General features: G+C 35.9%; 1 protein-coding gene across 2 annotated transcripts in view; it reads left to right on the forward strand.

The window, feature by feature from the left end:
- Nucleotides 1-18,665, forward strand: part of TMEM209 (transmembrane protein 209) — a 33,215-nt gene that overhangs the window by 5,015 nt on the left and 9,535 nt on the right. For both annotated transcript variants that reach the window (XM_024130107.2, XM_007109135.4), the window contains exons 6-11: nt 3,479-3,680; nt 9,730-9,905; nt 10,506-10,577; nt 12,701-12,797; nt 16,093-16,218; nt 17,687-17,784. In XM_024130107.2, coding sequence (XP_023985875.1) covers nt 3,479-3,680; nt 9,730-9,905; nt 10,506-10,577; nt 12,701-12,797; nt 16,093-16,218; nt 17,687-17,784 — 771 coding nt within the window. The remainder of the gene's footprint in view (nt 1-3,478; nt 3,681-9,729; nt 9,906-10,505; nt 10,578-12,700; nt 12,798-16,092; nt 16,219-17,686; nt 17,785-18,665) is intronic.

Consider the following 18,665-nt stretch of genomic DNA (forward strand, 5'->3'; position numbering starts at 1 on the left):
CTGATTCACTTTGTTATAAAGCAGAAACTAACACACCATTGTAAAGCTATTATACTCCAATAAAGATGTTTTAAAAAAATAAAATGCTAAAATTGACAAAGTAGTAGAAAACCTAAATAAATCAAGGAAGAAAATTTAAAAACTATTAATCAAATACATCCACAGAACACATTAGGGCCCAGAAGTTTTACCATTGAGTTCTTTTAAATTTTCAAGAAACAATTACTTTTTAAACTTTTGATTATGGAAATATTCAAACATACACAAAAATGAAGGGACAATATAGTGAACTCCTGCATATCTATTACCCATCTTCAACAGTTGTCAACATTTTGCTATTGTATGAACAGATCGTTCTGATCCAATAAAACATGTTAGAAGTGTAAGCTCCAGAGTTAGAAAACTGGAGGAGATTGGTTCAAGATGACATGTGCTCATCTCTTCTTGCAAGAGCACTGAAATCACAACTAACTGCTGAACAACCATCGACAGGAAGACTCTGGAACCCACCAAAAAAGATACCCCACAACCAAAGACAAAGGAGAAGCCACATTGAGACAGTAGGAGGGGCACAATCACGATAAAATCAAATCCCATACCCACCAGGTGAGCAACCCACAAACTGGAGAACAGTTATACCACAGAACTTCTACTGGAGTGAAAGTTCTGAGACCCATGTCAGAGGGTCTGGCAACGTGAGTAGGAATCCCCAGAGAATCTGACTTTGAAGGCCTGCAGGATTTGGTTGCAGGACTTCCACAGGACTGGGGGAAACAGAGACTCCACTCTTGGAGGGTACACACAAAGTCTTGTGCACACCAGGACCCAGGGGAAGGAGCAGTGACCCCATAGGAGACTGAACCAACCTACCCACTAGTGTTGGAGGGTCTCCTGCAGAGGTGGGGGGTGGCTGAGGCTTACAGTGGGGACAGGGGCACTGGCAGCAGCAGTTCTGGGAAGTACTCACTGGCGTGAGCCCTCCTGGAGGCTGCCCCACCATATATCCTGTAGGGTCCAGTGCTGGGTCACCTCAGGCCAAACAACTAACAGGGAGGGAACACAGCCCCAGCCATCAGCAGACAAGTTTTACTGAGCATGGCCCTGCCCACCAGAGCAAGACCCAGTCCCTCTTAGATAGCCTCATCCACCAGAGGGCAGACAGCAGAAGCAAGAACTACAATCTTGCAGCCTGCAGAATGAAAACCACAATCACAGAAAGTTAGACAAAATGAAAAGGCAGAGGATTATGTCCGAGATAAAACCCCAGAAAAACAACTAAATGAAGTGGAAACAGGCAACCCTCCAGAAAAAGAATTCAGAATAATGATAGTGAAGATGATCCAGGATCTCGGAAAAAGAATGGAGGCAAAGATTGAGAAGGTGCAAGAAATGTTTAACAAAGACCTAGAAGAACTAAAAAACAGAGATGAACAATACAATAACTGAAATGAAAAATACACTAGAAGGAATAATAGAATAACTGAGGCAGAAGAATGGATAAGTGACCTGGAAGACAGAATGATGGAAATCACTGCCTTGGAACAGAATAGAGTCAGAAAACTGGATTGGTGTCCTGGTATGATCTTGAGCAAGTTACCTAACCTCTTACACGTAAAATTAATACAGTAATAATATTTACCACTTATTAAGAGGATGAAATAAGCTAATGTAAATGAAGCATAAAATATTACGCCCCTTGAGCAAGATAAAACCAGTTAATGAAACAGTAGCCCAAATACAGTCATAATATATATAAGGATTTAACATGTTAATTGAAATAAAAGAAAAATCAATGTGGAAGAGGATTAACATTTTTATTTGTAAACAGCATTAAATATTATAAAATTTGTTAATCCTTAATTTATTACAAACTAATATAAATTGATCATGAAACCCCAGTAGAAAAAAATTGTCAATGTACTGGAGTAAGTAGTTAATATAATAGGTAATACTACTGACAAGTAATTGTATTTTTAAGGTGTTTAACTTAATAAGTATAAGGAAAATGCAAATTAAATATACATTTTTTAAAATTTTATATATCATAAATATTTTTAAATAGTAATGCTGATGGACACATACCAAAATAGGTATTCCTATCTATTCTCTTCTAATAGTATAACTTAGTACAACATTTTCATTTAATAGAATGGAAATGTGTATTAAAAATGTTCATATGCTTTGATCAAGTCATTTCAGTTCTAGGGATCTCCTAAAGGAAGTCATCAGAAATTAAGCAAAGATTTATGCACAAAGATGCTGATCATAATATTATTTACAGTAACCAAAAACTTTAGACAATCCAAATGTCTAGAATATAAGAATGTAAAAATAAATTATGATAGATTTGTATTATGAAGTATTATATAGCTAGTAAGGATTTTTATAGAAAAATTCTTGTTAACTTTAAAAAAACAATATAATGCTAAAGGGTATTACCTCAATTATATAAAAACAAAAATATATTAACATATGTACATTTAAAGAGTTGAAAATACATGAAATGTGAAAAAGGATTATAGTATCTCTAGGTGGTAGAGTTACAAGTATGGCTTATTTTCTTCATGCTTTTCATTTTTTAAAATATGCGTATATTACTTTTTTGGAAAATAGACTATTTTTAGAACAGTTTCAGGTTCACAGCAGAATTGAGAGGAATAGAAAAGAGATTTTCTTTGTACCCCTGCCCCCCGCACAGGCACAGCTTCCCCCGCTATCAGCATCTTGCTACAGAGTTGTACGAATAGAAGAGCCTACGCTGACACATCATTATCACCCGGAGTCCATAGTTTACATTAGCATTCACTCTTGGTGGTGTACAGTCTATGTGTCTGGACAAACATACGACATGTATCCACCATTACAGTTTCATACAGAGTAATTTCATTGTCCTAAAAATCCTTTGTGCTCCACTTATACATCCTCCCCCTACCCCAACCTTTTCCACAATCATACAATATGTAGCCTTTTCAGATTGGCCTCTTTCACTTAGTAATATGCATTTAAGTTTCCTCCACGTCTTTTTATGGCTTGCTAGCTCATTTCCTTTAGTGCTGAATAATATTCCATCATCTGGATGTACCACAGTTTATCCATTGACCTACTGAAGACATCTTGGTTTCTTCCAAGTTTTGACAGTTACGAATAAAGTTTCTTATAAACGTCTGTGTGCAGGTCTTTGTATGAACATAAATTTTCAGCTTTTGGGGGTAAATGCCAAGGAGGAGGATGTTTGTTATAGTAATAGTACGTTTAGTTCTGTAAGAAACTGCCAAACTGTCTTCCAAAGTGACTGTTTTGCATTCTCACCAGCAATGAATCCAAGTTCCTGTTACTCTACATCCTCGTCAGCATTTGGTGTTGTCAGTGCTCTGGATTTTGGCCATTCTAATTGGTGTGTACTTTTTGAAAGTCAAAAACCAAAACAAAGAAATTTCAGTTAAAGAAAAATAAAATAAAGTTCTTTCATTTTGTACAGTTGGCCAGCTATAGTCCCTCTCCATCTTCTCCATACCCTACCACCGTTGGACCAGTGGAGAACAGTGGATTGAGATCTCGCTACCGTTCTTCACCCACGGTCTACAACTCCCCTACTGACAAAGAAGACTACATGACAGACCTACGAACCTTGGATACTTTTCTTAGAAGTGAAGAAGAGAAACAGCATAGAGTTAAGCTGGGTACATATATATTTTATTTAGATCTAATGTACGTATTTTTGTGTCATTTTACATTATCTTCAACCTATTATTTTTGTTACTTTGATCCCATACATAAATGTTTAAGTCCTTTAGTAATACACCTTGTGTAGCTTAAGAGAGAAATATATTTTGTTTCTGTATTTTGTTCAGTTAGAAGAATTAAGTTCACCAAAATTTAAGATGTAAAATATAGCTGAGCTAACAGAAATCTTGAACCTTTTGTCTACATTACGATTGAAAGCTTTTTCGTATAATGTAAGTTATTATTTGTTTAAAAGTTGAGGTCATAAAACTGTTTTTGATGCGGTCCGCAGCAGAGCTTCGTGAAGTGATAGTTGTCTCCTTTCAGGTAGTCCTTGGGAAGGTTGGTGTGGCAGGGAGGCTGGAGAGAGCATGGATTTACTCCAGAAGTGCTGTTGTTTTCAGAACATTTTTTAACTTGTCTCTAGTTTGCCTTGGGAAACAGTGTTAGCAAATCTTAATCTATTTGGGGTGGATTTGATTATTACAAAGTCTGTTATTGAAACCAAGTTAGGCTATTGAGCCGAGTAATGATTTTTCCCCCTGAGGAACTTTCACAGAAAGCACATTAGGTGCTAAAGCATGGCCACAGTGAGGAAGCCAGTCATTGGACCATGGCTCTTTGTGTCACTTGAAATCTCTCTATTGATTTTTAATTTAATTTTGCCTTAAAGTGCCACAAATATCAAAGAAACAATATTATCTTGTTATTTGTTGATACATGCTTTTTCTTTTTAAATTTTGAAATATTTCAAGGATACTGAAAATTATAGTGGAATACAAAGAACCCTGTGTACCCTCTACATATTTTTGTCATATCCAGGTATTTTCTGACTTCCATTTTTATTTCTTCATTGACATGTAGGAGTTATTTAGAAATATTGTTTGGAAGTATTATTGGTGATTGGTGTTGCTTTTAATTTCCAAATATGTGAAATGAAAGGCTTTGTTATCTGTTTTTTCCTAAGTTAATTGTACTCTGGCTAGAGATTTTGATCTGTACCCTATTAATTTTTTAATATTTTTTGAGACTTGTATTTAGGCCTGCTATTTATGAGCACTTTTTATGAGTGGTTCTTGGTATATTGAAAAGAATGCATAGCCTCTAAATATTGGGCTTCATGTTTGCTCATTGAGTCAAGCTTCATGATGGTGTTATTTTTAAAATTTATTTATTTATGGCTGTGTTTGGTCTTCATTGCTGCGTGCGGGCTTTCTCTAGTTGCGGTGAGCGGGGGCTATTCTTCGTTGCGGTGTGCAGGATTCTCATTGTGGTGCCTTCTCTTGTTGCGGAGCACAGGCTCTAGGCACGCGGGCTCAGTAGTTGTGGCGCACGGGCTTAGTTGCTCCGCAGCATGTGGGATCTTCCCAGACCAGGGGTCGAACCCGTGTCCCCTGCATTGGCAGGCGGATTCTTAACCACTGCGCCACCAGGGAAGTCTTATTAATTTTTATCTGCTTGATTTATTAGTTACTAAGAAAGTGTGTTAAATGCTCCCACTGATTGTTTCCCATTAAATGTCTCCTCATAACTCTGTCAGATTTGCTAAATATACATGAGATTATTATAAATGTGTGTAAATTCAGAATATCCTTCTAGTCAATTACTCCTTTTATCTTTATCTCTTAGGCTTTTTGCCTTCAAGTCTATTTTGTCTGACATTAACACAGCTATACTAGTTTTCTTTTGTTTAATATTTGCCTTGTATATCTATATCTGTTTGTATACTTTTAACCCTTCTGTACCATAGGTTTTAGGTAACTAAGTATTTTTATTTAAGTATTTGTAAATAATTAATAGTTATTTTGTGAGGAACTACTTTGAGACTATAAATATTCTGTTCCTCATCAAATTTTCACTTAATAGTTTTAACACCCTTTTAATAATTTTTGCAAATTTAATTATTACTATGTTGGTTGTCATAGTGCCTTTCTAATTCCATCATTCCTTCATTATTTATCCCTTTTATGTTTTTTAAACTTTTTCTGTGTGTGTGGTAAAATATACATAAGATTTACCATTTTAAACATTTTAAAGTGTATCCTTTAGTGATATTAAGTACATTCACTTCGTTGTGCAACCACCTTTTACATTTATTTGTTGGCCTTCTACTATAAGATGGAGCTTTTTCTTCTCTCCAATTAGGTCATTTATTTTGATGGTTAGACGTCAGATTTCACTAGTCTGTGTTCTTTTGACATGACGGTGTCATTCTTTGAACACTGCCCCCACCCCATGCCACCCCCTGCCTCCCTCAAGATAATCCAGGCTCCTCTTATACTTTCCCTAGTAACTAACTCTGGAGTTAGTCTGTTTCTCCAAGGGGCCATGATTGCTGAGTGGAGAAAGATATTTAGAAATTAATGTCTGGGCACTGGATATGCCATGGTTAATCTAGGTCCACTGAGCAGACAGCTAGGAAATATATGTGGAAACACACACACACACACACACACACACACACACCCATCCATTTGTATATTTCTCCATCTATCCATCTATATGTATTAAAAACCATGAGTTCCTATGATACCTCCAATTCCAGTCCAACTACACAGGGTTTGTTCTAGCCTCCTCCCTTTACATATTTATAGCTCCTTTCTCCAGCAGCGAGAAACCAGGCACTCACATATCCTCTCTCACACACACACTCTTTTGCTGAATGGCCACTTAATCACTAAGTATTTCACATGCATCTCCTAAGAGCAAGGACATTTTCCTTTCTAACTACAGTATGATTCTCATATTTAAGTTACTACTATTCTTCATACTTACATTTCCTCCAGTTGACCCAATAATGACCTTTGTAGCTATTTTTTCTGTTACTGATGGTGGATCCCGTCAAGGATCATGTATTGCATTTGTCAGGCTTCTTTTGTCTTCCTTAATCTAGAACATTTGTGAGTTTTTGTTTGTTTTCTTTTTTGTCTTTTATGACATTTACATTTTGAAGATATAAGGCTAGTTTTGCAAATTTGTATTTGTGTCATCATTTTCTCATTATTAGATGCAGTTTAAATATATTTTTGGCAAGAATACAACTTAGGTGGTGGAGTGTTCCCTTCAATATATCACATCAGGGGACACATGGTATCATTTTGTCCCTTTATTGGTAAAGTTAAATTGGATCACTTGGTCATAGTGATGGCCTGATTTCTTCGTAAGAGTTTTTCCCTTCCGTAATTAATAAACAATCTATAGTGTGATGCTTCTGAGACTTGTGACTATCCTGTTCCCCCAGCAGGCTTTCATCCAGTGGTTTTAGCATCCATTGATGATCCTGTCCGGAGTGAGTTAATACAGTAGTGGTTGCAAAATGGAGACTTTCTAATACTTTCATTTCTTCTACATTTAGTGGTTTGGCATTCTCTAAAGAAGAGCTTTCTGTTTTACTCCTCACCCCACAGTTTGTTTGTTTTAGCCAGTTTGGACTGATAATTCTTTCTTCAGCAGTGTCTGAACTGCTGTTTAACTGACTCATTGAGCTCTTTGTCTTTTTTTTTTCTTTTTTCTTTTTTCAGTTTTCAAAGTTTCATTTGGTTCTCTTTCAGATATGCCTGATTTAGAGTATCTTGTTTTGTTCTTATGTTTTCAATTCTTTTTCCTATCTCAGTCACTTTAAACATGCTTTTTAAAAGTCTCTGTCCAGTAGTTCAGTTATCTAAAGTTCTTGGAGATTACATGCTAACATTTTTTTCTTGTTGACTCATTTGCTTGGAGACATGTTTCCCTGTGATTTATGTAATTTTTGTTTGTTTTTGGTAAGCTCATCTTCAGTAGAGTTTTATCTGTGCTTTTTCTGTCCTAGGCAGGCTGGATGGAAGCCTTGTTTCCTGCTAGCAGTTTTATATTTGCCTCTACCGGGTGCCTAAGGAACATCATGGACCTTGAACTAACTTAAGTAATTTTGGGGCTTGGAGGTTCCTGGACCTCACAGGGAGTGTAAATGGGCACTGTAAACCCATGTGAAGATAGATCTGTAATTTTTAAATCTCTGGGGGTTTCTTTTTTTTTTGGGGGGGGGGGTTTCTTTTTAAACAGCCTAAGAGAGACAAGCTTCCTTGTTGTTTCCTGGTGTCGGTAGACAGATGTTTTTTCCTTATCCACTGAGAATGTGGCCCTTTGAGGTTCCTGGCTCTATGCGGGGTACAGGGAATAGAGACAGGAAGAAGGTCTCAGTCCAGCTGTCTACCTCTCCTGGACCTGTATCCACATTTCCAGTTCCCAGGCACTGAAATCCAAGCTGATAGGTTTCCCAAAGCCTACAAAATGCTCCAGAGCAGCCACGGCATCAGCTCACATGCAGGCCACTGGCCACTCTGATTTTCAATTCCCTCTTCATTTTTAGCCACTGACTCTTCTTCCTCTTACATTTTTGCAAGCTGCATTATTCATTTAAATTATATATTTCATTTGATAAGCATATATATATCTGGAGATGTTTCAGGTTACCTGATTTGTTATGTTGCCAGAATTCCAAATCTCTGTGTGCTTTGATTCTTTGGTCTTTGTGGTTCTCCAGCTACAGGTTTTGTGCTATTTTGGTGGTGGTGGTCATTACAGAGAGGCCCTATTGTGTCACTTGCTATATGTATTTTCCTTGTACTTTCGCTAATGTACAACAGATATAAAAACATATTTCTGTCATCTGTATAAAACTTCTTTTGTCATCTAAAGCCACACTTTATTGAAATTTTTCTTAAGTTCAAGTTTTCTCTCAGAAAGCTTGATTATCATTTTCAAACTTAACAGTCAAAATAATTAATCAAAATAGGATAAACTTTGTGCTCTATCATGACCATGTCTCTTACCTTCCTTTTTTATTCCCTATTTATTAAATCATTTGTGCCTGTTTAAAACTTCTTTTCTTGACATTAATTCATTCCTCTAAGTCAGTGTTACCAGAAGTCCTACTTGAAATTTTTTTACCCCAAGTGTGGTATTTCTTTATTATATGTAATTATTTATTTTCATGCCAGCATGAAACGTACTTTCACCAGTGCTACTAGCACAAGACTGGCTAACCTTCAAGGTTTTGATGCTGTGACTTGAAATACTGCCACATATCCCTTTCATGATTTCTCGTCTTTTGTGCCTGTAAACATCACTAGAAAACCAGTTTTATTATTTTACAGTCATTCCTTTTAAAAATTCTGCTAAGATTAAAAAAAAAAAACTAGTTTGTATTTGTGACTTTTGTGTGAGGGTATGAAATATTAATTGATATTTTTGATATCAGGTAAACTCTGAAATAAACTCTTCATAAGTATCATATAGTTGTCACTGAAAATTTGCTCTTTATTCAGGTACTGGGCTAGATGCTCAGGAAAAAAATACTCCCTGCCCTCAAAGAGCTCAAATTTTATTTGGAAAAAGAAACAGACCTTAAAGTGTGATAAGTACTGTGGTAGATTCCTCTGTAGTATTAAGTCCCTAAATGTGACTGTTTACATTTCCTAAAAGTAAATTTATAAATTTAGTAGTGTAATCAGCAGATGGTCTCTTAATACAAGGCAGGAATTACTGCAGACTATAAATAGAACACAGTGTAGTGCAGGGAAGAGTGAGTTTAGCTGCTAGCCAAAAGACTAGTTTATTAATAAGAGGCTGTAATTATCCCATTCAGAAAGAGCTTCCAAAAATTCAAGCAAGAACTCCTTAGCCTATTTATTTCCTGAAGAAATTTGTCTTTTGTTTCTCTCTGAATCATTTGAAAGCCTTAGAGAATGAAACAAGCTTAATTTTACAACAAAAATAAACAGACACTTTCAGCCACTTAGAGAGCATATGTCTCTTAAAGTGATACTGCTCAGAAAATGTTCTTTTTAATTTTTAGCACCAGCAGTCCATTTCTCTGAAGAAGAGAGAACGTTGGGAGCAGGGAGGAGAGGAGGCTTTGTCTTTGATTGCCATTGCCTAGGTTCCTGGATACCCAGAGTTCATATACCAACTCCAGATATCAAAATTACTACAACACACTGATAATCTTTAAATTAATCATTGTAGGAAGCCCAGATTCTACTTCGCCTTCCACCAGTCCTACTTTCTGGAACTACAGTCGTTCTGTGGGGGATTATGCACAAACTTTAAAGAAGTTTCAGTATCAGCTTGCCTGTAGGTCTCAGGCCCCATGTGCTAACAAAGATGAAGCTGATCTCAGTTCTAAACAAGCTGCAGAGGAGGTAAATGGAAAATAAAAATGACTTGATATTTATGATTTACAGATTGTTAGAAAGTCTTTTCTTCTTCTGGAACTTTTTTTTCTGTAACCTCCATTTCTACTGGCTAGAAACATAAATCTGGCACACATTAAACGGTAGAAAGACTCCTTAAGTTTGTGTACCCAAAACTGAATTACATTGTACGTTTTACTCTTTATGACACATGGTTAACATTACTTTCCTGCCTAAAACATTTTTCTGCACTCATTTATATTAAAAAGGTATCTCAAGTATCTACTTGTACTTAACATATATAAGACTCTTGCTCTTGAAATACATTTAGATTAGAACATTTGATATTCTGTAACTTCATCAGTTTAAAAGCAAATAAAGGATTTGAATTTTGTTCTTAAAAGCAAGAAGAATGTTCTTCAAACATATCAATGTAAGGAATTTTAAATATATATGTGTGCATGAATAGCAACTACTGCATATTAATTAGATCAGTATTGATGTTCATGAAGTGTTTTCCAAAGTATTCCAAATATTTCTGAGGTTGGGGGAAGGAATGATTGATAACTGGCATTTTATTTGATTGTTCATTTTAAACATTTTTAATAGGTCTGGGCAAGAGTGACTATGAATAGACAACTTCTTGATCATATGGATTCATGGACAGCCAAGTTCAGAAATGTAAGTTCTGACATTACTCTTTGGACAATATTAGTGCCTCTTAATGTACAAAGTATGTTGTTAGAATATCAATTAGAGATGTTAATTATTAGAATATCAGAATTAAGTATTATTAAAAGTACAGTATGTGTGGCACATATATAAGAATAAACATGACGTTTACCATATGGTGTCCGTATTCTTGGGATTTTTTTTTCCCTCCGTATTTAGCAAATCAGTGTATTTTGAGTGGATTAAGGAACAGTGTATTTAGTTGCTAAGATTTTCCCTTTCCCAACATCTCAATTTTACTTTTCAAAGAGCTTTCCTGTCAGAGCCTGTTATGTGTCTAGAAATGTGAGGGAAGCAAAAATGAGGTCCTTAACGTCAGAAAACTTCAGAGTTAGAGAACAAAACATATGCTTGAAGCTACTTCAGAGTATATCAATTTCTTCGATTTTTCTAAAGAAGAACCTTCTAATCTTTGGCCTAGAGGTTGGCAAGGCCAGCTCTTGCATATACAGAGTGAGTTAGTTCCCTGGTTTCAACCCTGCCTCTTTCTGTCATTCTCTGTAGTACCCTTTTGTCCCGGTTCCGGGGGGCAAATTGGCCCCTCCTCCACTGCAGGAAGCCCCTCCACTTAGATTCTGTAGAGGCTGCCGCTTCTTCCACTGTTTGATCCTTCAACACTCATCCACCCACTCTATAGCTTCTAGAAATATGTTGAAATCACTTGTTCTCCTTTTTTATTCTTTTACTGTAATTTAAATAGGGTATCAAGAGGGAGTGGTGAAAATAGTAGCCTCCTTTCTTGAACCAGAAGCCTGATTGGCTTTTTTGAATAAGAATTCCAGAGCCAGCCCTAGAACTACTCAATCAGGTTTTCTGGGAATGAGGCCTAGATCTCTCTCCTGGACCTAGTAAATAATTTTGTTGCAGCCTAGGAGTGGCTGGCAAGTAGGATACACTTAATAAATGTTGGAAGAATGAACAAGTGAAATGATGTCCTAGAACTGTACTTTTTAAAATTTCCACTCATAGGCTTATCTAAAAATGTTAATATATTTATAAAGTCTTGGTCAGAAGTATTAGCTTAGAAGAAATACAAACACAATCCTTTATCTGAATTCCTTAGGCTACAATGTTCTGAAATTTAGGGTTTTTTGTAGTTTTTTTTAAAAAGCAGTATATGCATATACCATATATTTTGTAATACACTAGCAGGGTCTTGTTAGTACTCAATAATCAACCACATTAATGTTTCTGCAGCAAAGCATATGAACTGTCACACTAGGTAGGATAAAGTCTAAAAATAGCTTCACAGGAATTCAGTTCAGGTCTCGCCAGTATATCAAGTTTTCTTGCTAAGTAGATTATAAAAACACTTCATTTTCAGAGGCTTTTTAATTCAAAAATTTTATAATGAATTGTATAGACTTGTATTTGATCTGAAGCTTGTTTTCATCCTTCTACTTTATGGTTAAACAGAAGTGTGGAAACAGAAATGATGGTTGAAGTTGCTGTGAACAAACACAAAACACATAACACACAAACTAGATGGGGTATTTCCTTGGACAGTCTTTTCACATCCCAGAATGAGTTTGATATCAGCCATGCACAGTGGAATTTGAAATTCCTACTCCTAAAGTGAATATTGTAATATTCACAAATTAGTTTCAAATACAGTAAAATCTGTTTTCCACATGGTTAGGGGATTGAGTGAGCCTACTGAGAGCTAATCAGTTATGTTAGTTTTAAAAACTATTCTACTAACCACAAACCAGTATAAATGCTACATGTGTAAATGTGTGAATAATTACCCTAGAAATGTAAACTGAAGATGATCCTTTTAGCTAAGTATAATGATCCTAGAAAGAATTTAAGAAAAACTTAACATGTAACTGAAAGTTTTATATCTTCAAAAAGTAGGCATATGTGATTTAAGAATATAACTTAGTCAAGTTATACTCCATTAGCATATTTACTTATCTCTCTCTAGACTTCATGTAGCTGCTACTTCCATTCTCTTTCACTATACTCTATTATATTCAAGTACAAGACAGCAAAAATAGTTTCATGAAAATAATTATTTGAGAAATGCTTTAAAATTGTGTGTGTAAAATCATTACCTCATTTCTTCCTAGTGGATCAATGAGACAATATTAGTGCCACTTGTGCAAGAGATTGAGTCTGTCAGCACACAAATGAGGCGAATGGGTTGTCCAGAGCTGCAAATAGGAGGTATGTGACAATAGAGCCCAGCGTTTTAGTTCCTTCAGTGAATCTGCCAAGTGGAAAATTTCTTCTTGTAATGGGCTATTTAACAACACCTTTTGTTATCTTGAGGTGAAGAAAAAAACTAAATGTCTATAATATCACTTTTTAAAAAATATAACAGTTTTGGGCTTCCCTGGTGGCGCAGTGGTTGAGAGTCCGCCTGCCAATGCAGGGGACACGGGTTCGTGCCCTGGTCTGGGAAGATCCCACATGCCGTGGAGTGACTGGGCCCGTGAGCCATGGCCGCTGAGCCCGTGCGTCCGGAGCCTGTGCTCCGCTATGGGAGAGGCCACAGCAGTGAGAGGCCCGCATACCGCAAAAAAATAAATAAAACTTTAAAAATAACAGTTTTTTTGTTTTTGTTTTTTGTGGTACGCGGGCCTCTCACTCTTGTGGCCTCTCCCCTTGCGGGGCACAGGCTCCGGACGCGCAGGCTCAGCGGCCATGGCTCACGGGCCCAGCTGCTCCGCGGAATGTGGGATCTTCCCCGACCGGGGCACGAACCCGTGTCCCCTGCATCGGCAGGCGGACTCTCAACCACTGCGCCACCAGGGAAGCCCTAAAAATAACAGTTTTATTGAGATATATGCAGTTCACCCATTTGAAGTCTACAATTCAAAGGTTTGGGTTGTGCAAACCATCCCCACAGACAAGTTTGAATAGTCATCACCCAAAAAGGAAACCGCATAGACCCGTTTCCCACCACCACCCATCCTCCAGCCCTAGGCAACTACCAGCCTACTTTCTGTCTCTTTAGATAGGCCTGTTTTGGATATTTCATCTAAATGGGATCATACAATATGTTGTCCTTTGTGACTGGCTTCTCTCACTTAACAATGTTTTCAGGGTTCATCTATGTTGTAGTGTTTATCAGTACTTCATTTCTTTTTATTGCCAAATAATATCCCATTGTTTGGATCTACCACATTTTGTTTACCCGTTCATCATTTGATTGACATTTGGGTTTTCAGTTTTTTGGTTATTATGAATAATGCTGCTATGAACACATACGTACAAATGTTTGTGTTAATATATTTTAATTTCTCTTGGGTATTATCTAGAAGGGAATTGCTAAGCCATATGGTAAATCCATGTTTAACTTTTTGAGGAATTGCCAGACTGTTTTCTAAAGCAGCTGCACCATTTTACATCCCCACCTACAGTGTATAAGGGTTCCAGTTTCTCACATCCTTGCCAATACTTGTTATTATGTGTCCTTTTCAGTTATCCTAATGGATATGAAATGGTATCACATTGTGTTTTTAGTTTGCATTTCCCTAATGGCTAATGATGTTGAGCATCTTTTCATGTGCTGGTCCATTCTATATGAAGATATATTCTTCATAAGCGAAATATCCTTTCAGATCCTTCACCCAGTTTTTTTTCCCCTTTACCTATTTTTAAATTGGGTTACTTGTCTTTTTATTATTGAGTTGTAGGTGTTCTTTATATATTCAAGATACAAGTCTCTTTTTAGATATTAATTACAGATTGTACAATGCATAAAAAATGTGTACAGTGCTAATTTAAAGTCCCCTTTTTTCAATATAAGAAAAATATATTTTCTTATCTGCTAAAAATAAAATTGTTAAGGTTTTGTGTAATATAATTTGCCTAAAGTATATATATACTGTAACTTATTTAGTGTTAAATAATTAGATTTCAAAATAAATAAGGAATATTTTAGTCAATCAGCTTTCTAGAGAATAAATTTCTCTTTGAAATATGTAAGGGCTTTGGATTGCACATTAACACTTTCCACTTGCTTTTGGGTATCTTTTAATCAGTCTTTATTCTCTGGAATAAGTATAGAGTTGTGCATCACTAAAGTACCCACGTGTTGAGTATCCAAATATTTTATATATAATGTATACAACACTCACATTAACCTTGAAAGCTAGCTTTTAGTGCCACATTTTATGGATCAGACTACTAAGACTCAGAGAGGTTAAGTAACTTGCCTAGTGTCACAGAGCAGTGATTTGAGGCCAGAGCTTTCTGACTCCAAAGTCAGAGGGTTACTTTCTTGGTAATGTTATTTGAACCTATGCTTATCCTTTTTGAGCTTTTTTATAAGCTATAAAAATATGTATCTTTCACAACATTTTTACCAGTGTGATGTGCTTTTTAAAAAAGAATAACATTGTTTTATCACTATGAAAGCAACATGCATATGTTCATTGTAGAAAATTTGGAAAGTACAGAAATACACAAAGAATATTACCCATGATTGCACTTCGGTAGATAACCACAGTCAATCAGTTTTAAATCACAATCACTTATTCCTTTTGGAGAAAAATACTATGATACTATATACATCAATGGTAAGTTATACCATAATTTAACAACATTAAAATGTGAAAAGTATATATTTAGGAGTTGAGCAAATAGTACATATGTATGTATATATTTTTAATTAAATTGGGGTCATACTGTTTTGTTACCTGCTTTTTTCCCTCCACTTTTTCTATTTTGTTAAATATTCTCCAGTACTATTTTGTGGCTAGTTTGTATTTCTTTTTTATGTATGTAATATATTGTATTTAATTGATCTTTATTATTTAAAATTTAGAAGATTTTCCCTTTACTGTTATTAATAATGCTGTAAGTAAATGTCCTTTTACCTAAATATTTGTGTACATTTATAATTATTTACTTAGGATAATTTCTTAGGAGTGAAGTTGTAAGTTCAATAGGTGTAAATATATTAAGGCTTTTAATGTACATAACCCTTCAAAAAGCTTATACCAATTTATATTCTAGCAATAATGTCACATATAAGAAAGCCTTTTTCCCAACATTGGGTATTACTAGTATGGTTGTACATTTTGAAACTTTCTGTTGGTTTATTCATTTCTTTGGATAGTTGTCTTTCATGAAATGATGAGAGAAATCACTGTCATAAAAAGTTTTCACTTGTCACTGGCATAATGGGCAACTTTTAATTCAACCTGATTTTGAAAGCTGTCATGTGTCTTTTTATATATACCCCACAAAAATCTTCTGTGTATTAGTTGTTTATAGATCTGACAAAATGGATTTGGCTGTTTTTGGAGTATGCATGTGTTTGTGTAAATCTGGCCACCTTGCCAGAAATGATCAAGTAAATTGTAGGTAAAGTAGATAATGCAGATTGTTAAGATAAACTATCGTTGCTTTCCTTTATTCCTTCAACATCTATTGAAGGAAGAGCATTTGAAGTTTTTTCAAAGATCCACATGAGGAATAATCTGTTTTCTGTGTGTTTTAATTTTAACAGAGGCTAGTATTACTAGCTTGAAGCAGGCTGCTCTGGTCAAAGCTCCACTCATTCCAACTCTAAATACAATCGTGCAGTATCTAGACCTCACGCCAAATCAGGAATACTTGTTTGAAAGGATCAAAGGTAAGTATTGATTTGAAGAGGGAAAAAATGAGAGCTTTTTCACTAGTTTGAAATTTTATACAGGTAACATGGGAAAAAAAATTTGTTTAAATTATAAGTATCACTGGAGTATGATCTTATTTTATAAATATGTATTTAATTATGGCTTTATTAAGGCTTATACTTGAACAACTTTTGAGTTTTATATTCTATATGCTTAAAAATGGTCAAAATAATGTAGTTAGCCTTGAATACATTAATTACTAATTTTGTTCTAAATAGGGAAACTTAAAATTGAGCTAAATGGGCTCACATGAATATTTCACTCATTTTCTATTCTTAAGCTACCAAGAATGAATGCCACAATGACATTCTTTATAATTTCAGCATGTTGATCCTATTTCTTTCGATTTTTGTAAGTATTATGTAATATGTTGCTTCTTTATATTTCTGTTATATTCTGATTATTTGGGGGAAATATGATCTTCTGAGGAGACTGACTTGAGACTCAGGAAATTTAGCCTCCCTGATACTCCCACATACTCTCTTTATGCCTCCCTACATTTATTTGGATAAGCTCTGTAAAATGTTCTCATCACTAAAACAAGTTTTAGAAATAGTATTTCACTCTTTAGATTTATCATAAATCTTAATTTGAAAATGTAATGTTGCCCCTTCTCTATTCTAGGTTTGGACTGAGGTTTAGGAATAAACATTTTTTTTTTTTTTTTTTTTTTTTTTGTGGTATGCGTGCCTTCCTCTGTTGTGGTCTCTCCCGTTGCGGAGCACAGGCTCCGGACGCGCAGGCTCAGCGGCCATGGCTCACGGGCCCAGCCGCTCCGCGGCATGTGGGATCCTCCCATACCCGGGCGCGAATCCGGTTCCCCTGCATCAGCAGGCGGACGCACAACCACTGCGCCACCAGGGAAGCCCCAGGAATAAACATTTATCATGACTTACTTAGGAATAAACATTTATCATGACTTACTTACTTATTTATTTATGGCTGCATTGGGTCTTCTTTGCTGTGCGTGGGCTTTCTTTAGTTGTGGCAAGTGGGGGCTACTCTTCGTTGCCGTGTGCGGGCTTCTCATTGCAGTGGCTTCTCTTGTTGCGGAGCATGGGCTCTAGGCACAAGGGCTTCAGTAGTTGTGGCACGCAGGCTCAGTAGTTGTGGCTCGCGGGCTCTAGAGCACAGGCTCAATAGTTGTGGCACACGGGCTTAGTTGCTCCAAAGCATGTGGGATCTTCCTGGACCAGGGCTCAAACCTGTGTCCCCTGCATTGGCAGGTGGATTCTTAACCACTTTACCACCAGGGAAGTCTCCATGGTGCTATTTAAATTAATCTTTTATATCTTGTATTTCTTTGTCTGCATGTTTTGATCAGGTTTTTAGATGTTATACTTTCCTTATTGTAACCCCTTAGCCTTTTTTTTCCTTCTTTCTTGTATATTCTTAGCTTATTTTATTTTACCTTTGTTGCTACAGAACTTTCTCAAGGAGGCTGTATGAGCTCATTTAGATGGAATAGAGGTGGAGACTTCAAAGGCCGCAAGTGGGATACAGACCTGCCCACTGATTCTGCTGTAAGTCCCCAGTTTTATTTTGTTTTTTCAGTTTGACATTTTTGTTATTGGGTTTATTTTTCCATTATAAAAATGAGTATTAAAAAGAACTTAGAGGGAATTCCCTGGCAGTCCAGTGGTTGGGACTCAGCGCTGGCTGTCACTGCCGTGGGCCCATGTTCAATCCCCGGTCAGGGAACTAAGATCCTGCAAGCCACACAGTGAGGCCAAAAAAGAAAATAAATAAATAAATGAATAAATAAATAACAATGAAAATAAAATAAAATAAATAAAAAGAACTTAGAAACTAAGTAGAAATAAAAAATTTTTTGTACCAGCATCTTAACCCAACCACTGTTAATATTTTGGTATATTTTCTTCTTTTTTTTTTTTTTCTTTACTTAGATTGTGCTATTTTAAATGTTTTTATCAATACAGATATAATAATCCCATATGTAAAATTATGTCTCCTGCTTTTTTTCACTTTTCAGTGTTCTTATTTGCACTATTACACACTGTTATTTAACTGTTCTATTGGACCTAAAAGTTTGGGAAACATACAGTGGGGGAGGGATTTTTGTTTTTCTGTCTTAAATAATACTGCCAGGAGTAACATAATGCATGTTTCTTTCTTATTTAGGATTATGATTTTAAGAAAGATTCCTAGAATTAGATTTATGAAATCAAAGAGTATAAAGTTTTTGAGCATTTAAGAGTTTTTCAAAATTATGTTTGTTTTGTTTTTTATAGTGACTGTTATGTGTGAAAATGAAGTGTTTTTTTTGTTTTTTTGTTTTTTTCGGGTTTTTTTTTGCAGTACGTGGGCCTCTCACTGTTGTGGCCTCTCCCGTTGCGGAGCACAGGCTCCGGACGCGCAGGCTCAGCGGCCATGGCTCACGGGC

The sequence above is a fragment of the Physeter macrocephalus genome, chromosome 5, assembly GCF_002837175.3.
Source record: "Physeter macrocephalus isolate SW-GA chromosome 5, ASM283717v5, whole genome shotgun sequence".
NCBI classification, from domain to species: Eukaryota; Metazoa; Chordata; class Mammalia; order Artiodactyla; family Physeteridae; genus Physeter; species Physeter macrocephalus.